The sequence below is a fragment of the Amblyomma mixtum genome, chromosome 8 (genome assembly GCF_055824585.1).
Source record: "Amblyomma mixtum isolate Tamu chromosome 8, ASM5582458v1, whole genome shotgun sequence".
NCBI lineage: Eukaryota > Metazoa > Arthropoda > Arachnida > Ixodida > Ixodidae > Amblyomma > Amblyomma mixtum.
The window spans coordinates 148,045,411-148,068,189 of NC_143019.1; the positions used below are offsets into that span (position 1 = coordinate 148,045,411).

Sequence of the window (22,779 nt, forward strand, 5' to 3'; positions counted from 1 at the left end):
ACAGGGCTAATTGGAGATATTCAGGCTGCTGCTGATGGTGATATTTACTGCATACTCACAGGGTGCAGGTGGGAAGGCAGCGCCCCCTGGGCAAGCAGACGCAGGCTGGTCTCCAGGTTGGCCGTGCGCACGCTGGCATGCAGTTGCTGCACCACACAATCACAACATCAGTCTCCCTTTGCACTGCTCTGCACTTGGGAGACGCCGGAGAGAGAGACAGTCCCCATCTCTCACTCTCTGAGTGGGGGGAGAGAGTTTACTGGGCCCCCCACACTGCTGCTGCTCACAAGGCAGTCCAACGTGAATGACACAGTTGCATTTCAACATTTAGCCTAACACTCACAGCAATATAAATACTCAAAACAAGAGCATCACATCATCCAAGTCTACAACATAGGAAGCACAATTCACCCAAGTTACAGTTTTATTCACAGCTGAGAGCAAGTTGTAGCTAAACGCCTTCAAAAAGGTACAAAATGGTTTTTAGGCTCTTCAGTGTGATGTCTCTTGGCGATATGTTGTTATTTTCTATAACGCTGTGGTATTTTGGCAGCACAAAAGACAATGATTGCATACCGTTCTTTGGTGCGACAAAGAGGCAATGACCAAAGAAAATGAGAGCGGGTATCACAGGCAGTTCAACAGGGAGATATTTTTATAAGAGAGAGAGTGGTTTCATTATTCGTAATAACAGCAGTTTTGTACATTGATAGTAATCTGAAAAGAAACAAAGAAGTGATCTTTACAATGCCAAATTTAATGTAGTATGCCTGCTTATCTGCTGTGTTGTGCTGGGTCATGGTTCCCCAAACTGTGAGACAGTAAGTCAGTGATGCGAGAAAGAATGCTTGACCTTTACTTGAGACGGAAGTGTGTCTTACTCGTCCCCTGTGGTTCGCTTCCCCGCAGTGCACCCTCAACTCGTCCCCTTTAGTTAGCTTCCCTGTGATGCACCCTCCTTAGTGTGGCTAGTTACCTTAACTAACAAGGGAGGGCGTCGCAGCACGACGGAGAGCGCGATCGCTGCGCGCACGGGGGAGAGAGGGCCCTGTTCAGCTGGGGACCTGGGAAGTGCGCTGACGTTCGGCGTGAGGCTCCGCTCTTCACCGGCTGGCGCGAACCCTCGTGGGGAGGAGTGTTCACCCCGCATCTCGTCCTGCCTGGCCCCTGCCCTAGTGTGGGCGAACATTCGCTCGTAACCGTGCTGGTGAGTCGGACGTCCTCGATTGCTCAGCATATTTTGTTGCTAACTGGCGTTATTGTTGTTGTAGCAATAAATGCCTTGCTTGTGTTCCTTTGTTCTTCCCGCAGAGCAAGGCCTGGCGTGCGCTCGGTAGCGTATACACGACCAGTGGGTGGGGTCCACGCAGTTTTGAATTGCTGCGGTTAAACGTATTTACCTCCCCAATTAGAACCCCCTAAGTTGTTGAATAAGACTGTTGAAACAATTCAGTGTTTACAAACATGACTGACCTGCTCGTCCCAGGTGAGACACTCTGAGAACATTACTCCTAAGCATTTTATGTTTTGCACGATTGCAACTGTTTTGCCTCCTAGTGATAGGGTGAAATTGGTGTCAACAGTTTTGTCTCTTGTTCGGAATAAGACGGCCTTCGTCTTTTCAGAGTTCACTCTCAGATGGTTATTTCTTGACCACTCGTCAAGATACTCCAGGAACTCATTGGCTCGCAAAAATAATTCGGCTTCTGTGCTACCCGACAACAGAGCTGTAATATTGCCAGCAAAGCCCCCAAGGTCAACAGCAGGGATGTCCCTGATGCGAATAACAAGGGCCCCATTATGCTTCCCTGGCGAAGAAGTGGCTCCAGGCTCGATAACTGGCTATTGTGAGCAACCACTTGTCTGCGATGAGCTGGGTACGGTTTTAGCAAAGACAAAGTGGCTCCCCTAGCTGCGTAGTGTTCCAGTTTTTGTAGCAGCAGATTAAGCAAGCCCTTGAAAAATCAACAGAAATGCCAAGGACCAGGCATTTCTTCTCAAAGGCTTTAATTATTAGCTCTTTTTGTGTAATCAAAGCTGTCTCTGTCCATCTTTTAGGTCTAAAGGCAAACTGTTTATTGAAGAAAACAGCACTCGCCGAGGTCACAGAGGAAAAGAAAAACATGCAAAACATCAACACAATGACATTTCGGCACCGCTACGGGTGCCTTGTTCACAATGGAAATGAAACAAGATGGGCCATTACTTATGAAGTTCAGGCGTTGCGTACAAAGCGCATGTACAGCTCAGGTAGATTTCCCCGCGTCCTGTTTATCGCTTTGCTTGTCATTTGGATGTGTAATGATTCCTTCAGTAGGCGGGTAGTTTTTCCCTTTCCAGTATCCGTGCGTAAGAATCCCAGTCAATCAGGTGGCCCGTGTCTTGACTGTGCTCTGCTGGAGCGTTAGAAGTGACTTTTTTGTTCTTCACGTCATGTTGGTGTTCCTTCAATCCTCTTCTGAAATTGCCAGTTTCGCCTATGTAGGAAGCGCTGCAATCTTTGCAAGGAATTTTGTAGACGACGCCAGGGTAGCTTGTCTTCTCCCAAGGGTCTTTCATCCATACCAGATGATTTCGGAGCTTGCTGGATGGTACATGGGACACTTAGCGTCCCATGACGTCCTTGACGTCCTTGTTGAAAGAACAAGAAACAGTTTCGCGACGAGTGTATACAGGAAGCCTACCCACACGGGTAAATATCTAAATTTTCATTCAGCGCACCCAATAGGACACAAACGATCGATTGCCTCTACGTTTTTTAATCGGGCCTTCAGGATTTGCTCAAGCCCAAGAAAAACAGGTCGTGAACTGAGCCACATACGGAAGGACCTTATAGGGACTATGCAGTAAAATAATTGCGAATATGTAAGATAGGCATTCCATCACTCGTCACCCCAGCGCAAGAATTTTTGAGCTAGCGCATCAATAACAATGAATTTATTTATAGATGATTAAAAATTACGCTCCTCCTCTCCCCCCTCGACTCGCCTGCCGACGTCACGGGACTGGTGACGTCTATTTTTCCAATTGTAGATTCAAAGTCAATCACTACGAAGACACCAATCAGCCTGCAAATTTAAAAAACCCCGATTATTTAAAAATTCTTAAATTGCCGGCTCAGTTCTGAAGACTCATACTTGGTGTGAATGCTTCTTAGCATCATTTATAAGCATTAAAAACATTTACAAGTGACTTCTAATTCATTGCATAGTCCCTTTAAGGGTAAGGTGAAATAAAAAAAAATTGTTTTTTTTCTTTTGCAATTTGAGAAGTTCAATTCTTTCTACACATGTTCCATGATCCCACTTTCTTCAGAAAGGCATATTTTGGGCTCAAAAATGTTTTTTCCGAAACCAAATAGTGAGCGGCCACGCCCTCTTTCCTGATACCCTCCACGTTTATCGTCAATTTTTTCAACCAAAAAGTCTACCACCTGATTTCAAAGCTTTTCTGATATAAGCTACATATAAAAAATTGTGCAGCAACTATTGTACAGCTGTCTTTTTTAGCCAAGACAATCCTGAGGTGCTGCGCATGTTTTTTCCACGTTTCTGCAACCTTCATGCAGCTGCGTCCGAGTGCTTTCCCTTCCTGTGTGTATTGTACTTTGTGCCGGTGTAGCTTGCCCATGGCAAAGAAGGACTTCGTCAGGCGTGAATTTCTCGGAAACCATTACACTCATGGTGAAAAAGCAAAAGGAAGTCGGTGATCCAATGGGACGCTGCACGCGCCAACTCCTTGGCATCGAAGCTTTCAAGATTTTCTGAGTGCCTCCAGGAACTGGATGTGCTAAAGAGCGGCAGCGAATATGCCTTAATGGATATGTACACCATTTGTGCCACAATTACACAGAGTTGTGTGTGTAGACAGTGTGGTGGAAGTGTTGAGCTCATCGAAACTGTTACAAAGCGCGCGTGTTAGGCTTCGGACCCTAAGGATGGCAGGACTGGGTGCTGTTCTTTCGTTTAATGATGGCAGCATCGAAGGGGCCAGTGTTTTGACGGTGTGTGGATTGGATCCAGGGCGCAACACCATCAAGTGGCTGAGGGAAGCTGCTTGGTTGGTTGGTTTGGTTTATCGGGGTTTAACGTCCCAAAGCGACTGAGGCTATGAGGGACGCCGTAGCGGAGGGCTCCGGAAACTTGGAACACCTGCGGTTCTTTAACGTGCACTGACATCACACAGCGCACGGGCCTCTAGAATTTCGCCTCCACTGAAATTCAGCCGCCGCGGTCCGGTATCGAACCCGCGTCTTTTGAGGGAAGCTGAGAGAAGATGTAAAAAAGAAATTTTTACTCGCAAGAACACATTCATAGTCATTGGTTTAATAGCCCCCTGCTTCGTAGTCACTATTGCAGTCATTTTTTCGCCTTTGAGCTTGGTTGCCGGGCCGCTCTTGTGAGCTGTCGTGTTGCTCGGTCCGCAAAGTACCTACGCATGTGGTCAGCTTCCCACGTGTGAAGAGAGTGTGCCGGATCTTGAGGTCTGAGGTATGGAGACAGGTTCGTCTGTTCAAGGATTGGCTTCGCTTGCTGTGCTGAGAGACCGAGCATATCGCCGCCAGGAAGCTTCAATCTCTGATGAAGCTGGCCGTTGGCTGCTGTTGGCGAGCTGTTGGCTGCTGTCAGGTTGTGCATAGAAATGAACGGAGCGGTGTCTTTTCAAAACAGCGCTGGTATGTCGGTTGACAACTTCCTTGTACTCCTGGAGTTTTACCTCAGTTCCACCACTGTTTCTTTTAAAGGGTATAATTATGTACAAAAATGGGATCTGTATCGGAACGTGCGCGGCCCCGGTGCTTTGCAACATTTTTCTCGCAGGTGTGGACAGATCATTGGCCGAGGCGCTTGAAAACGGTAGCACGCTAAAGATTTTTAGATATGTAGACGACTTTATCATTGTTTCGAAGAAACTATCACCTTTGACCTATCCACAAGTCGTGAAGGACATACTAATTTTAGACGACTCTCCAAAGGATTGAATTTTACTTTTGAACTCTCCAATGACAGCTGTTTGCAATTTTTAGACTTGAAAATAACCCTTAAGGACGAAGGCTTTTGCTGGAAGTACCAACTGCGTGCACAGAAGAAATTGTTGCCTTTTGATTTCAAGCAATCGAAAACTGTTAAACGTGCTATCGCTTTGATGTGCCTTGAGTCATCTCTAAGAAAGTCCTGTTGTCACATGGCGCTGGAAAGCTTTCACGATCAGATTGCTAAGCTAAAACAGGCAGGCTTTCCCCAGATAGTAGTGAGTTCAGTTGCTGAAGCTCTTCTCAAGAAGATCAAACAAGAAAGGAATAGGAACCAGACGATGGTTGCAGTTGCAAAAAAGAAAGTGAAACCTGTGGTCATCCCACATCAGCATAAAGTGGCTCATAACCTCAAGCGCGTGGCTAACAAGTTTAAGGTACCCGTGGTTTTCTCGGCCCCAAGGAAACTCTCTTCACTGTGTCGTCTAGTTTCGCAAGATGGTAGCCGCAACTCAGATTGCGAAATCAAACATGTTAATAAGTTTGTGAAGTGTGAAAAAGGGGTAGTGTACAAAATTCCGTTGAAGTGTGGACAGGTGTACATTGGGCAGTCGGGCCGATGTGTTAATGAGCGGCTAAGGGAACGCAATTTGTCTTTGAAGAACGGTACCGGTTCGCGCCTGCCGGCGCACATCAGTGAGTGTGGAAAAGATAACGACAAAAAACAGAAAGCATGAAAACTGTGTGATGCAACGCTCCAAGGCACCAACATCTTGTGCAGGAGCACTGACACGCTTGCGCGAGAACTGGCTGAGGCCTACCATATAAGGAAAAGTGGTAGTTCATGTGTCAGTGCACCATCTGTGACAATATATGACAAAGATTTTGCCTTTTTAGATAAGTTACATAAGAGGTGAGTCACCCGTGCCCTTCCTATGTGCTTTTCCTGGGTGTTGGCTTGCACGTGGCACTGATGACTATCCATTCTTTTTGGTATAAATGTCATGTACTTTTTCCAGAATAAAACAGTTGAAAGTTTGCGCTCCATCCTGTCTACCTTGTCTTATTGTGTCGTCTTTCTGTGCGCATAAAAGAAATCTGAGTATGAACCAACTAGCCCCACAACGCATATTACTGAATAGCGCCACCCATGCAGTGTGGCTTCTTTTGGTCTGCACTAAGCACTTTTCATAAGTATGGCACAATATTGTCCCTCTTTTGTCCCTCAAGTCCTGCATTTTTTTTTCCCAATTATTCTGTGCCCTTTAAAGCTTTCTAAACTAATTACCGGTCTAAGATATCAATTCAGCAAAGCATCTTCACCGCGTGATATGTATCAGAGCCCATCATTTTTGCTGGTCGCTGGCTGGTGTTCTCGCGTGACTTGCTGCGTGTCAGTGGCAAACCGATTGCAATGGCTCTGTGACAGAAATTAAATTCGAAACTGAGAGGCAGAAAACAAGCTTCAGTTGATTATTTTCAACACACTGGTGTCATTGAAGACACTGCATTTCATTTTTTTTTCTGGGCAAGAAATAAAGTACGACGAGAATAAAAAGCTAGAGAACACTACTGTAACAACAACGCAGTCTTCTTTCCTGAAATTCCCAGCAGCAACCACAACATTTGCGCTTACAGCTTTTGAGGCCTGAGTTGAGGCATGTACTGGAGGGTCCAGTAATTGCGACCTCTTGGGAGGCAGAACATGTGGGGATGCACTCGTCCCCTGTGGTTCGCTTTCCCGCAATGCACCCTCAACTTCAACTAACAGGGGAGGGCACTGGCATCGCAGCGACAGTAGCGCCACGGATGGTGTGTTTGCTGTGCGCGCGCGGGGCAGAGACGGCCCTCTTCTGCTTGCGGCTGAGGAAGCGCATTGACGTTTCGTGTGAGGATCCGCTCTTCACCAGCTAGCGCGAACCCTCGCGGGGAGGAATGTTCACCCCGCATCTCGTCCCGTCCGGCCTCGGAGTTTCCCTCTTGCCTTAGTGTGGGCGAACGTTCATTCGTAACCGTGCTGGTGAGTCGGACATCCTAGATTCCTCAGCGTATTTTGTTGCTAGCTGGCGTTATTGTTGTTGCAGCAATAAATAGCTTGCTTGTGTCAGCCAAAGTGTCGTTCCTTTGTTCCCTCAAAGCAAGGCCAGCCGTGGTCGGCGTGCGCTCGGTAGTGTATACGCGACCACGGGGTGGAGTCCGGCGGCTTTGAACTCAGTCAGCCGAGGTTAAACGGGGAGAACGTATTTACTTCCCCAAATTAAAACCCCACAGACGGGCAACCATGCTTTGCACTTCAGCCTGCAGCAAATAAACAAAGAAATGACCGACCTTGCTGAGGTCCTCCTGGGTGGGCTGTTCCCCTTCCTTGGCCGCTCGGTGCACAAAGGCCAGGTTCTGGTGCTTGGCACGGATGAACTCGGATTTAACCGGGCTGCAAGCAAGGAAATCACTGTGGATGTCACCACCTCCAATTTTACTCCATTTCAAGAACCGGACGACAATCATCTTGCTTTCACATCTCTACTTTCTACCTGGCTGACCTCTATTTTCCGGAGTATGACAGAGGAAGCACTTTCACTGAAAAGATTTCCCCACATTTCTGCGTGCCCAACACGTGTTTGGTTCAACGAAGCCTTGCGTGCTGGCATATGCAAGCAACAGCGAATGCAGTCAGCTAAATGGCCTCCAACGATTAGGGAAGGCAACAGAGCAAGATCCTTGCTCTAGTTAACAGGTAGCGAACTACTCATCAGCAGATCCACTTTTAACCCGTAAGGGTAGAAACTTGGGCGAGTCAGTACCGGTGATCCATGGTATGCAAGGAAGCTTAAAACGGGACAAGGGACAGACGCACAGAACACAGGCGCTAACTTCCGACTGACAGAAACCTAGGCGACCAAGACAGACGTGATTCGTGGGGGCAAACAGGGGCATGCACCCGGAAAAAATAATGAAAATCAGGTGAACACGGAACTACTCAGCAGTTGTTTAAGAAGGCCAGCTCTCTTTTTGGACTCCTTACAGTGCCAGCAAAAGTCTTCAAGTTGTTTTTGTGTAGACGAATCCTGTAATTCAAGCAACGACCAGACTGACCAACATACCACTTGCTACAAGAGAGTGGGATGTCATAAACAATGCTTTCAGTACATTTCAGCAATTTTTTTCCTGTGATTAATGGTGCACTGCAGCTATTGGGGACATTTATCGGTGGGCACGGCTTTAGTTTTTCAGGGGCTGAAAAAACCAGGCGAACACTCGCTTTCGTCCCAATTTTCTTGAGACTGTGGCACAGGCAATGAGTGTAGGACACACAACACTTTCTACCAATAAGAGTCGCTTGATGACGCAGCCATTACCCCAGCAGATAGCTTGAACATCACCAATATTCCCATAAATGCAGGGCACTCTCCAATGCTCCAACTCAGGATCCAGTCTCGCTACTGCAGTTGGCACCATTTTGAGTGTTACTCTTGTCATCAACTCCCAGGAACAAGTATGGGCACTCCCTGCACACCAACTTATGCCAATGCACAAAGAGAAAGGACAACAGAGGAGACACACTTCTCACCTTTCACTGACTGATCATCGGAGAAAACCTTTTGGGAGGGTCTAGTTTTAATGGACATGCTGTACATTTCTGAATCCTTTTTGACCTTGACATCCCCTGACCATGCAGATTGTAACTGCTTTCAATCAACGTTTGGTTTATCGGAGTTGTGGGGATTCGCGCCGTCTCAAGGGCAGCCTGTGCTGCTCCTTTTCGACTGCTGCAAAACCCTGTCCGCTAGCGGAGGCTCTGGATGCTGCCTAACCACGGACCTCCGGTCTCACGGGGATCCCGGCTGCACTGCACAGGGGGGGATCCACTGATTGGGCTGCGGGGGTGTGACGTAGGGGCGAAGTTGTGTTGTTCGGTTGTGGGAGGTTGGTGGCGGGCGTGCGACGAGGGCGGAACACGGGCCGACGCAAGCGGCAAAGTACGTGAGCGGCCGATATTCGCTGTCCCCGAGGCCTTTGCTGACGGGCATTCGCGTGCCTTGTCGCACAGGTCCCGAACATCGCGAGCCGAGAGCCTCGCGCCCCGCCCTTGCGGAACCTGCCGAGTAACCGCCGCCGCTGACCCGAGTCAGCTGCAGCTCTCACTAGAGTTTTCCCGCTGCACCGGTCTGCGCGCGCATCATCTGCAGCCCGCTGTCGGGTGGCGGTGGACGTCAGGTGCGCACGGGTTGAAGGAGTGGCACATGCAGTGCTTGTGTGCACCGTAGTTGTCAGCACGATAAATACGTGTGCTGCAGACGTGCTACTTCTCTTGGATCGAGAGCGCACGAGCGCGGCAAGAGCAGACCGGATCCCTTACGGCTCGGTGCTCGAACCACGCAGTGGGTCTCTCTCTTTGCACGCCCCGGGACATGTAAGGAAGCCCACTCTTGGGCTATGTACTGACCCCGTGCACGGAGGGATTGAAGGAAGTGCCCACAGAGTATAACGTCCCGAAGCAACTCAGGCTATGAGGGACGCTGTAGTGAAGGGCTCCGTAAATTTTCAACCACCTGGGGTTCTTTAACGTGCACTGACATCACACAGTACACGGGGCTCTAGAATTTCGCCTCCATCGAAATTCGGCCGCCACGGCCGGAATCGAACCCACGTCTTTCGGGTCAGCAGCCGAGTGCTGTAACCACTGAGCCACTGTGGCGGGGCCCTTTTAATCAAGGGCGAGAGTTGGTTGCTACCCATGAACTCCCAGTTTGAGACCTATTCAGTAGTAATCATTATACACCATCAAAGTGAGCTATGACCACAGTACTCTCTCTGTTTGGAATCTGCCCTTGGAAAACCGTGCCCTCTTGACAACAGACCTCCTCCCTGTCGTGTCAGCTGAGGAGACAAAGCCAGGTCGTGCACCACCCCAGGGAGGTGTTTTCAGCCCCCCTGTCAACTGTGGAGGGTGGGTGGAACTGGCCGCAATAGGCATGGAGGAGGAGAGCCTTCCATATCAAAAAGCTGCACGGGTGGCACTTCCTTGCACACCCCGAATTTGAATTCCTCTCTGCAATTATCCTTTCTTCACTACACTAATATTACCTGCAGCGTGACTGGCACTTACCTCAAAAAAAGACCTGTTCGGTATATACTGCTAACATGTTTTTCTTGCCTCACTCTGCTCAAGATATGTAACATTCTCCCAGTGCTCTGCCTTTATAACTCACTACTAATCAATAAATCTTTTACAAAAGAAAAAAATAATTTTACTAAATCCATAGCCCAGCTACAAGCAAACACGAGACCTCGACTTACGAGGAACAGGGAAAAATGGCTTCCACCTACGCATCACACAACCTTGAGACATACTATTCCCACATTACTCAATAGTGTACAACAGGGGCTCTCAAAGTTTTTTTCTTGTCCCAAAGTGCCCCAGCAGCCTTCAACGTGTGCAAAGGCATCCCCCCCCCCTCACAGTTGGTTGATGTTGCTTGTGAAAGGGCCACATATGCGCTTTTTTCTTGCTGTTTCGTTCAGTTTAGTAAGCACCGTGTTCTCTAGTAATTTGTGCACTTTCTTTTTTTATTAAATTATGGCTTCCAGAAAAGTTGTGTGAACTTACCTGAAAATTTTCTTAGCACATCCTAAAATGCTTTCAGAAGGTGCGATATATAGTGTACATTGCCACCCACATTAGAACTGCCATCCCCTTGGCGACTCCAAATGTAAGATGCACAACACCTGCATATGTGGGCCTGGGAAGAATAACTCCCAGAGTTTGCCATCATCCTTCAAAGCCGGGACATGCGGACCTGAACAACTCCAGGGCCCCTCCATCCTCGACAACTGGTTGGCAGCGGTTGGATGCTGCATGGTATTGCTTCTTTGGGTGAGTGCTCGGACTTTGCTTGAGATTGGCCAGGCTTCGAGTGTTTGGGACTTTGAACTGCTGGGAATCGAGGGAGGTTGTTCGGTGAGGTGTGTTAAACTCCCGACAACAGTTGAACAGCAAAGCCAGGGCTAGGAGCAGCGAGACACGGCCGGAGGCAGATTTGCTAGAGGGTGTGCGAGGAGTTGGGTGCGGTGGTACAGGAGGAGATGGAGAGAGCCGATGTCTGTAAATCGCGTTTAGAAACTGCCGACGAGGAAACAGTCGTTTACTTGGGAACTGCTCAAACCCGAACTAAAGAAAGAGGAGGAAAATGAGCGGAAAAGAGTAGAAGAGCAACGGCTAAAGGCAGAGCAAGGGAAGCGGGAAATAGAGGAACAGGAGCTGGAGTTGAAAAGGTTGCAGCTTGAAGTTGAGATGCTACGAGGCGCAGTCAAGAATGAAGGATGCCGAACTTGGACAGAAGCGGAGAGTGAGGAATCAGAGTGCCAGAACATGCACAAGAAGGTAGTCATAAGCTGCAAAAAAAGGCTGAACAGACTGAGCACAAGCGTATATTGGCACAAGTCGACCAGAGCATTGGGAAGGGAGACTAAGATGTGACGTGATCTCAGCTGCGAGTATTCAAGAGAGGCGAAAGCATTTCAAAATTTCTTGACAAATTTGAAAGTAGCTGTGAGAAGTCGAAATTAGACAGAGATTTGGAGCTACATGCTAGTATCCCTTTGCCATCTCAGCCTGCTAATGTCATTATGAGCCTGTCCGATGAGGAGATGGATGACTACGGAACAGTAAGGACAGCTCTATTCCGTCACTTCGGAGTTAGGACAGAGTGCCTAGGCGGCTGGATGCACTCCGATGCTAGAGCGAAGGAACCACTTAGGCACGAAGCGGCTTCTGTCCCGAGAAAACCCGCTAAGCATCAGACTGTCGCGGAGTGTAAAAGTCTCAACGCTGCGAATACGAAACAGGCGCGTAATCGGCCCAGGTGGGAACAAAACGCAACAACTCCAAAGAGAGGTTCCGAGCTGGATCAACGCGATGCCAGGGTAAAAGGACGAATGCAGGCGTCTGGTCTGAACACAGGTGTAGCAGGAAAAGGGGAGCACCTGACACCAGAGTGTAAGAAAAAGGCATGCGATACCACTGCCGAGCCGGGTCACCGCGTTGACTTGAAACAGGAGTCAGTGCAAGCGGCTAAGAGGTAAAACTGGAAAAGGGGAACACCCAACCCGACAGCTTAAGGGAAAGGCACGCCAGACCGTGGCCGAGTTGGATAAGCACGATGCCACGAGAAAGAAGTTTGTTTGGGCGTCCAAGTGGCACGGGCGTGAAAAGGAAGAAGTAGAGGTGCCCCAGTCTACAGGTTCCAAAAGTGAAATTGAGGGTAGCCGTGAAACTGCCAGAGCAAACAGAAATGAAGAGCTCTCATCTAGAGTTAGCAGTGCCAACTGTCACTGATGTAAAGAGCAATGAGGTTGATTCCAAAGCCTAAAGAAAGGAACTGCATTGCATATCAGAGTGTAGATTCTGATCATGCGACGCGTGCGGATAGGTCGGAGAACAAACCCCCCAAAAATGCCAGAAAGTTGTCGTCTAAAGGTGAAAGTGGCAGTAAGCCCACAAAAAGGCCGCGACGTGCAAAGGGTCGTGTCCGCTTCGTGTTGCAGTCAGCTCTCGAAAAGGGAGAAGAACAGAGGTCAAGCACTCCGACTGTGGAAGCACTGAACAACGCGATTCCTTGAAAAGGTGTGGGACGATCCCCAGGCGAAAAAAACAACGTCGTAAGCCACCACGGCAAGTTTGTGACGCCAGGCTACAGAGAAAGGCACGGGGAACTCGTTTATGTCAGCAGAAGGAGAATAGTGCAGCCAGCTCCAAGGGGGGACCCTTGCCGGAAGACCATTGTTGTGTAGTAGGGTTCGGCACTGCCACAGTGTCTGGACAGGGCACAGAGACAGTGGTCAAGGAGTGACTAACACGGGGGTTGACGTCATTCCTCGCCCTTCCGCAGCTCGAGAGAGAGTCAAACGGACGCGAAGGGTGCGGCTGAAATGTTAAACCCTGCACACAAAGGAGAAGGTGCTCACCGCTTTCTTTTTTGTGAGCATTTTGAAAGAGTTGTTTGTATGGTTCGAACATACGATGACAGGCTACAGCTCAGTGAAAGTTTCTGCAGGGTCCTGGAGAGTAAATTGTTAGGACCAAGGACTGTATACTAATATTATGAATCATCTTAGTATACATTCATTATTAAATACTAATCAGCATGGCTTTCGCAGTGGTTACTCGTGTGTCACCCAGCTTACCGAATTTGTACATGACCTGTCAAGTGCTTTGGATAAGGGATATTCTGTTGACTGTATTTTTCTAGATTTTAAGAAGGCCTTTGATGTCGTATCACATTCCTTGTTAATACAAAAATTATACTGGTACAACATAAATGAGGACGTTAATAGGAGGATAAAGGAATATTTGAGCTTTAGGCGTCAATGTGTTGTTGTCAACGGGAAACAGTCGCATGAGGTGGCTGTAACATCAGGGGTGCCCCAGGGATCCGTCTTCGGCCCATTACTGTTCATAATTTACATGAATGACACCTTTTCAGGCATTTCTTCATACATGCGTCTTTTTGCGGACGATTGTGTATTGTATAGAATTATTAACAATCAAAGTGACTGTGATGCATTACAGCAGGATTTGTGTAAAGTGGCCCAGTGGTGTGAGAACTGGGGAATGCATATTAACTTACAAAAATCTGTACATATGTGTTTCACTAAAAAGAAGGTTCCCCATATTTTCACTTATAACATAAATAATAGCAGACTGCTTTCAGTGTTGGAATTTAAATATCTTGGTGTATATTTCACAAGTTCAATGTCTTGGCATCGTCACATGGATTTCATTACTGCCAAAGCCTGTCGTGTGTTAGGGTTCCTGCGACGTAACGCTAAACTTTTCCCCTTAAAGACTAAAGAACTGCTGTATAATACAAACGTTAGAAGCATACTTGAGTATGCTTGCACAGTCTGGGATCCGAAATCCTTTCGACGTTCAAAAGCTAGAAAGAGTTCAGAATTTGGCCGTTCGTTTTGTTTTCAACAACTATGGGCGATATTTTAGTGTAACGAGCGCGAAAAAATCTTTGGGTTGGGACTCCCTTCAAAAACGTAGGAAAGTTCTGCGTTTAAAATTATTTCATAACATATTTCATTCTAGAACTGGAATAGACAAAACCAAATATATAGCCAACTCTGATTACGTGTCTTTATGAAGAGATCATCCACTTAAAGTTAAAGAATACAGATGCCGGACTGACCTTTTTAAAATGTCTTCTTTCCCTAAAACGGTTTCGGAATGGAACAAGCTGTCTGAGGAAGTAGTGTCCATATTATCAAATGATTCATTTTCTTCCATGCTGTGACATTTTTTATGTATAATAATTCCGTGTTCTTTCTATCTCATTGTTATCTTTTTTTTTTGTAACCACCTGCATGAGGTAGGATTTGTGTACTTTTTGTTCAACCCCCCCCACTGTAATGCCAGACAATGGCGCTGTGGGTATGATGATAAATAAATAAATAAATTGAGTTTATGATGCTACCTTAGGAGGAAAAGCAGACAGCAGTGAAAGGTAGAGTTAGTTCATTTTGCCAAGAACCTAAATGACTCTCACATATGTAGTGAATTGTCATGTTAAGACAATCTGATGTTTTGATAATTCATGGCATTTGACCATACAATCTGTCTGTTGAGGGCATTTAAAGTGCGATTTTGCACAGGTTGTTTCTTTTTTACAATTGTTAGCCGATAGCGTTCACAGACGCCGACGGAAAGAAGCCGGCAGAGCTTAGTGTACGGGCTTGAATGACTTGAATGGCACGGTACAGAATTATGTCTGCATGCTTCAATGTAGTCTCAACTTCGTGATAGCAAACTTTTTGACACTGTTTTTTCAGAAAGATCATGTAAGGATAAGCTGGGCAAAATTTTTAAGTGAGACAAATTCTTTTATTTGACAGAGGATATTGGGGTGATCTCAGCTTTGCGTTTTTCATCAAAGTTTCAGTTGCGGGACAAAGCTTTGAGAGACCACACCTAAATCGTGCTACGTGGCAGTTTGACTTTGGCCATTATGAGGTTACATGAAGTTTCGCTTTATGGCCACAACTGTTGTTGTCAACTACAAAATTCCGAGTTCGATTTTAGGCTTCCCATTTGCATTGCATAACAGCCTGGAGGATCTCGGGTGAATTTCTTGCACTGCCTGGGCAGTGGCGCTATGCTGTGTGGTTGGTTTCGACTAATGCCTCCCTTGTGCGAGGATTGGGACTCTGCTGTGTGCTCGCAGAGAAAATCAAGACAGGCATCCCACACAACAACTCAAGTGCACCATGCCCATCGCTTCCGCACCATTTTGTCGGCACTGCCATTACTGGTGCACCACTACAAAGCTGGGGAAGAAGAGCTCGGAAATGAGTTTTAACAGACTGTCTGCTGCCCAAGAGAAGGGCACAAGATCAGTGTGGCTGCTCGCAGAACCCACAAACACAGAACCCCTGGTGTAGAATCAAATTTCGACCCCCTAAACCCTTCACCAGTCTCTTCGGTCGGCAGAAATTATGATAGATGCCTTAAATCTTGTGATGTGCGATGCTTCTTGTGCTGCAAGTGTGTCGCTTGCAGAAAATAACTACTGACCACGGCAGCAGCATTTTGATGGAGGTAAAAGCCCACAAGAAGGCAATCTGAGTGCACATTAAAGATCCCCAGGAGGTCAAAATTATTCTGCAGCCCTCCCTCCACTTCGGCACCTCTTTCTCCTTTCCCTCCCACCTTCCCTTGCAGCGCAGTTCAGGTGTCCACTGACATGACTGAGACTGTCTCAGTCAGCTTACTGTCTGTTTGCCTACAAGGTATTTACTAAGGTAGTCGCAAACAGCATCAGGACAACCTTAGACTTCAATCAGCCAAATGATCAGGCAGGTTTTTTTAAAGGATACTCGGTGATCGGCCATACTCACGCTATCATTCAGGTGACCGAGAAATGCGCAGAATACAACCAGCCCCTATATACAGCCTTCATTGATTATGAGAAACCATTTGACTCAGTGCAAACCTCAGCAGTCATGCAAGCATTACAAAATCAGGGTGTAGAACAGCCTTACGGGAAAGTACTGAAAGATATCCGTAACGACTGTATAGCTACCAGCCACCGCTGCCAGTTCCTGCGGCCGGTCGGCGGTCGCTATCAATCAGGTGACCGAGAAATGCGCAGAATACAACCAGCCCCTATATACAGCCTTCATTGATTATGAGAAACCATTTGACTCAGTGCAAACCTCAGCAGTCATGCAAGCATTACAAAATCAGGGTGTAGAACAGCCTTACGGGAAAGTACTGAAAGATATCCGTAACGACTGTATAGCTACCAGCCACCGCTGCCAGTTCCTGCGGCCGGTCGGCGGTCGCTATCAATCAGGTGACCGAGAAATGCGCAGAATACAACCAGCCCCTATATACAGCCTTCATTGATTATGAGAAACCATTTGACTCAGTGCAAACCTCAGCAGTCATGCAAGCATTACAAAATCAGGGTGTAGAACAGCCTTACGGGAAAGTACTGAAAGATATCCGTAACGACTGTATAGCTACCAGCCACCGCTGCCAGTTCCTGCGGCCGGTCGGCGGTCTCTCGACCATTTCTGCAGCTTGGTTTGGTTCGTTTCTAGGGCTTTAACGAGCAACTCAGGCTATGAGGGACGCCGTAGTGGAGGGCTCCGGAAATTTCCACCACCTGGGGTTCTTTATCGTGCACTGACATCGCACAGCACGTGGGCCTCTAGCAATTTCACCTCCATCGAAATTCAGCCACCGCGGCCGGGATCGAACCCACATCTTTTGGATCAGCAGCCCAGCGTTGTAACCACTGGCCACGGCGGCGGGCCGTTTCTGCAGCTTGGGATGGTCCACCCATTGCCCTGCTGTAGTTGGCCACGGCGCCTGCCCTCGCCGAGAAAACACTCGGTTTGTCCGGCCTGCAGTGCTGGGAGACTCAGGTGGGCCCTTTCTTTGCCCTCCCACCCGCGGTCCTCGCCAGCTCCCTTTTCTGGGGCGCTGGCCTCTTTTGGCCGCGTTTTTTGTGACGCTGGGTCTCTGGGCCTCGCGCTGAGGATTAGCAAGGCGTAGGGCCAGCCCCCCTGCCGGAGCCGCCGGTGTAGGTGCTGCCGGTGTTCGCAATTCTCCACCTTTTTTTTTTTTTTTTAGAAAGAGGACACTCCATGTCTCAATGGAACTGTACGAACAGGCCTGGAGTGCGGCCTGATCTCGGTGGCCTGAACCGACAACATACTTCCTCACTAGAACAGGATTTGGCCGCCCACTTGGCCACAACCTTCTATGAACACACCAGTTAACCCTCAGCCCTCAGTCCCCAGGGGCTGCAGAGCAGCGGACCAAGGCGGTGGTCAGACCTGTGACGCAGCAGAGGGTGCTGAGAACCACTGGCTCCGGACAGGACGCCATTGGAGACTGAACCTGGCAACATTTAATGCTAGAACCTTATCCACTGAGGCTAGCTTAGCAGTGCTGTTGGAGGAATTAGCGGGTATTAAATGGGATGTCATAGGACTTAGTGAGAACAGGAGGACAGAGGAGGCGTATACAGTACTAAAGGCCGGGCACATACTGTGCTATCGTGGATTAGCGGACGGACGAGAACTGGCCGTGGGATTCCTCATCAAAGCTGGTAACATAGAGCAGTTTTATAGTATTAACAAGAGGGTGGCAGCTATCATGATTAGGCTTAATAAGAGGTACAAGCTGAAAGTGGTGCAGGCCTACGCGACTACATCAAGCCATGATGACCAGATAGTTGAAAGCTTCCGTGAGGACGTGGAATCGGCGATGACCAAAGTAAAATCACCGTACACTGTATGTACTGACATTGGTGAAAACAGCGCGAAAGAAGAAGCCCGAAGGCGAAACGAGGAAGTGACAGGAAAGAGCGCTGACTGACAACTGAATTTATTGAGCGAAACTCGCGCAATATATAGGAAGGCAGTGGCAAAGATAGTCAGATGCAGTCAACGTCACTTTTAGCCTTTTCACCCTGTTATGTTTTTATCGCTTTTATGGCTCTTTACACCATGAGACATTAACTGTGTATAGTCATTGAGTGTAGTTTTCATTTTGTTACCATCCCTATTGAGATTCAGTTCACTGTTAGCTTTATCACCCTGTTTTGTTTTTATCGCTTTTATGGCTGTTTGCACCATGTGACGTTGACTGCATCTGACTATCTTTGCCACTGCCTTCCTATATATTGCACGAGTTTCGCTCAATAAATTCAGTTGTCAGTCAGCGCTCTTTCCTGTCACTTCCTCGTTTCGCCTTCGGGCTTCTTCTTTCGCGCTGTTTTCACCAATGTCAGAATGGACCAACTAGCCCAGCAAAAAGTTCTGCTGTATGTACTGATGGGCAACTTTAATGCGAAGGTGGGTAAAAAGCAGGCTGGAGACCAGGCTGCAGGTGACTATGGCATAGGTTCTTGGAACAGTAGGGGAGAGTTATTAGTAGAGTTCGCGGATAGAAATAATTTACGGATCATGAATACCTTCTTCCGCAAACAAGGAAACAGGAAGTGGACATGGAAAAGCCCCAATGGTGAGACTAGAAATGAAATAGACTTCATACTGTGTGCTCACCATGGCATCGTAAAGGATGTGGAGGTCCTCGGTAAGGTCTGCTGTAGCGACCAAAGAATGGTAAGGTCTCGCATTAGCTTAGATTTGAAGAGGGAACGGAGGAAACTAGTGAAGCGAGAGGTTATTAACGAGTTTGCATTAAGAGGGAAGGTAGAGGAATTCAGAATGTCGCTGCAGAACAGATTTTCCGCTTTAACTGAAGATGACGACCGTAATGTTGAAACAATGAACAATCAACTCACAGCTCTCGTTACAGAGTGCGCCGCAGAAGTAGGCGGTACGATGGTTCAACAGGATACCAGGAAGCTATCTCACCAGACTAAAGATCTGGTTAAGAAACGGCAAAGCATGAGGACGTCTAATTCCATAGACAGAACTAGTAGAGCTGTCGAAGTTCATAAATAAGAGCAAGATAGCTGACATAAGAAAGTTTAACATAGAGAAAATGCAGCATGCTCAAAGAACGGCGGTCGCCTAAAAGCAGTGAAGAGAAAACTAGGCACAGGTAAAAACCAGATGTATGCGTTAAGAGACAAAGGGGGCAATGTCATTAGCAATATAGATAAGATAGTTAAAGTAGCTGAAGAGTTTTACACATATCCATTTACAGCATGCAGTTCTTCCGTTTGAGGCCAGATGGCGCCACAGGTGCGCTCAGAACACGGCGCCATTACGGGCCTCGTAAGCCGCCGGCGTGTAAGCCTCAGCGTAGCAGTGGAAATATCGCGGGTGGCTGCCGAATGTGTTCTTCCTAGGAAGATGTGGAAAGACAGAAAATACGCGCTCTGTCGGGGATTGTAAGAATTGTGACACAGAGTTAAAGGTGCGGGATGCGATCGTTTGCGAGCTTTATGGAACCGAACTGCACAAGGACGTACTGCTTCTGCTCGCGCCCGTTCGCCATGCATCCTTTCCGAACGGGTGAACGCAACAAACATATTCGCCAGCGCTAGATAGCCAGTACAGAAATATTCGATCTTGGAACATCTGCGAGGGTAAGTGCGAATGGCCGCACACCTTGACTTACGAGTGGGGTCTCAGCACACTGCACAGCAAATGAAATCCCAAAGCAACGGTTTCGATGGCACAACAGCTAATTCAAGGTGTGCCCGAGGCCGAATTAATAACAGAAAAGAAAGACGACTTGCACTCCTGCATACCACTAATGTATATTGCGCAGTGCACAGCCGTGCGAGCAGACAACGCGTACCGTCAATCCGTGTACTACATGCCATCTTGGTGCTACTGTTGAACTTCGCTCCAGGTAGCGCAGTTCTCGTGGATCATGATCAAAATAAAGCATTTGCGTTACGGCTGCTTATGCCAGACAGTCACTAAAGATGACTGCGGCTCAGAGTGAAGCTGATTACTTACTGGTGGAAGCAGGCTCCAGCTTTTTGGAGCAGGCATGGGAGCAGCAAAAGCCTTATTTTGGAGCAGGTTTGGAGCAGCAAAAGGCCCACTATGGAGCAGGTTCAAAGCAATTTGTAGGCTATTTCAGAGCACTTCTGGAGCAGTCTGGGAGTAACTGAGAGTAACTTTGTTTGCAACTCGTCCAAAAACTGCATAAATATTGATCATCGATCCTACAGGCCAGAATTCTTTAGAAGGACTAAAACTGCTCTAAAGATATTTGCTAGGGTTCATGAAAAAAAATAGACATGTGGCAGCTGCTACAAACAGTAGTTGCAGTAAATTAGCTGTTATCGATTTCAGCTCAGAAAAAAAAAAGAAAACAACCTAATGGCGACAGTTTGTCAAAACCATCAAACAAGTGCTGCAGAATCTTGAATATACTATGTCAGGACCGAAAAAAAAAAAAAAACAATACCAGCCAACTTGTGGATTTTAAAATTTGGAAAACTGCCGTAGCCAAACCAACAAGAAGGTACTCACATAATTCGCGCCCTCGCGTAAATGCGCACCAAGAAATTATTACCCAAGCGTATGTGAAAAAAAAAATGCACCAGTGTGCACGCGGGTGCACGCAAGGCAGGCTGTGGAAGATCGGCACGAACGCGTTGCCGTGTACGGCTGTGAAAGGTGCAAGCAGCGAGGGGATGCCGGCCACGCCGCTGTGAAGATGCAACCACGTAACTGGCCAGGCCAAGACAAGGCAATGTCCCAACTGCAGCCTGCGAGCAAGACGGGTACTAAGCCCGGTGCCCATTCCCTGGCAGCTCCACGTGTAAGAAGTTCGTAATTTGTTGTTTACCCGGCCCACTCGCGCTGGCGGTCGCTTTCCAGAACAAGGTGTCCGGAATCCTAAACAAGCAAACCGTTGTCGGCTGCCGTTGGCAGAAGGGAAGGAGACTTGGCACCCAAAAGCGCCTTGTCCAAGGGTCACACGACGTAACCCTTCATCATTCATACGAGGGCCAAGGGGGAACAGGGGGATTTTTTGTACCAGGCAAAGGAGGCCCTTCCCGGGCACGGGTGGCCGCCATGTGGTATCTCTCGGAAGGATGGATACCGTACACGGAAGCGGCCATGGTCACCACCGTGGCAGCAAGCCAGCAGGGTGATCGGACCCCTGTCGAACACGACCGTTCCCTCTGTGGTGCTCATAGTGACACAGAAAGTGCTTTACCATGAACCGTACAAATCACAGGTGGCCGGCACCAAGCGTTCAGAAATCTCTGCTCGCCTTGCACACGCCTCAGTCGTTGCAAATGGAACCAGACCTCCTTCCACACTTCATGGAGGCCCAGGACCGTGCTGTCGAAGGCGGCCGAACAGCGTGCCAGCCAGACGTGGTACGAGCACTCGACGAGCAAGAGCACAAACTGATTAACGGCACGACCTGGCAAACGGGTTCAGGTATCGCACAGTCTGGTACGGTATGGTCTGCCGCTAGTCAGCCGGGCCTATCGTGAGGACACCGTTTATCTCCAGAGTTTTTCCTTCCTCCAAGAGCCAGCCCCACTGTCGATGCCAATGCGATTGCATCCATTTCGTAGCGAGCACCCAGTGTTGCCCAGCCGATAATAACACTCGGCTAAATTTGGCTCAGTACACTTGCAATGGGCATACATTGCCGTTTAGGCGCAGCCTGGCGCAATTGGCGCAGCACTTCCACCCCTGCTTACACCCAACGAGACCTCGAGCACTTTCAAGTCCGCATATCGAGCATGGAGCGTACCCCAATTTTATACGCCAGCCTGACATATATTGTGAACTTCGCGTAGTGTGAACGTGTTGGCATGCACGTGTTATAACAATCATATCGCGGAAGCCTTCGAAACGATTGCACACCAGCTTGTGAAGGCTGCTTGATGCATGGTACTTCGTACATGATTAGTGAACAGTTGTGTGTCTACTTATTTTTCTCTCTTTTCTGTGTTTAACAAATATGTAGAAAATATTTTAAGTTTCCTAAGCACCGTTAACAGGGTGTAAACAAATGCGTAAGATGTGCATGCGATTGCACTATAGAGCGGCGTCTGTATGCATGTACGCAATACCTGCGCTGCCGCCGGAGCATGAAACCTTGCCGTTTCAGGTAATAACAACATTGAGCAGAGCCTCCTTCAAAGGATGCAAAGACCAGCACTGAGGCGATCTGTTCCTCGGCTGGAAGAGGCGGAGAGCATGAAGCCCGATCATGTTTTCATGGCTAAAGAGATCAAACTAGGGTTGTCACATGTCCTTCGAAGCTTTCCACAAACCACAGTGTTGTCTTCCCACTCCTTTACAACCGTATCAGCCGAAACACTGCCTGCCAAAACCGAAAATAAAAAGTTGTTTTTTTTTTCCCTTTTCTGTGTGAAATAACTGTTTTTCAAGTAAATATTTATTTACACTGCTTCTGCACAAAAAGAGAAACATTACGCAGCCAGAAATCTGATTGATGAGGATTGCTGGTCACTGGCCAAAGTCAATAAAGATGGAAAGACGTTTCGGGAACGCTACGGCTCCCTTGATCCCTATGAAGCAATCGGCGCACGGATCCGTCCTTTTGTAGCACTCAGTAGCGTTTTTAATGATTTAGCATAGATAGGATGTAGAGTCTACATCCACGCTAGTTGCAATGTCGCAATTAGTAACAGAATATGTCTACTTAAGGGGGCAGGTAGTGACCGCAGATCCCGATCATGAGAGGGAAATAACTAGAAGAATAGGAATGGGGTGGAGGTTCCCTCAGGTCATGAATGGCACTTTACCAATATCCCACAAGAGGAAAGTACACAGCAGCTGTATCCTACCGGTACTCACCTATGGGGCAG

The 22,779-nt window shown here is 47.9% G+C and overlaps 1 protein-coding gene across 7 annotated transcripts in view; it reads right to left on the reverse strand.

The window, feature by feature from the left end:
* Window positions 1-22,779, reverse strand: part of Git (ARF GTPase-activating protein GIT1) — a 240,005-nt gene that overhangs the window by 210,532 nt on the left and 6,694 nt on the right. For all 7 annotated transcript variants that reach the window (XR_016284798.1, XM_089555369.1, XM_089555368.1 and 4 more), the window contains 2 exons: window positions 7,301-7,403; window positions 60-146 (listed from right to left, as the gene is read on the reverse strand). Coding sequence is in view for 6 of the 7 variants with exons in the window: in XM_089555369.1 (XP_089411495.1) it covers window positions 60-146; window positions 7,301-7,403 (190 nt within the window). In the remaining variant the exon portion in view is untranslated. The remainder of the gene's footprint in view (window positions 1-59; window positions 147-7,300; window positions 7,404-22,779) is intronic.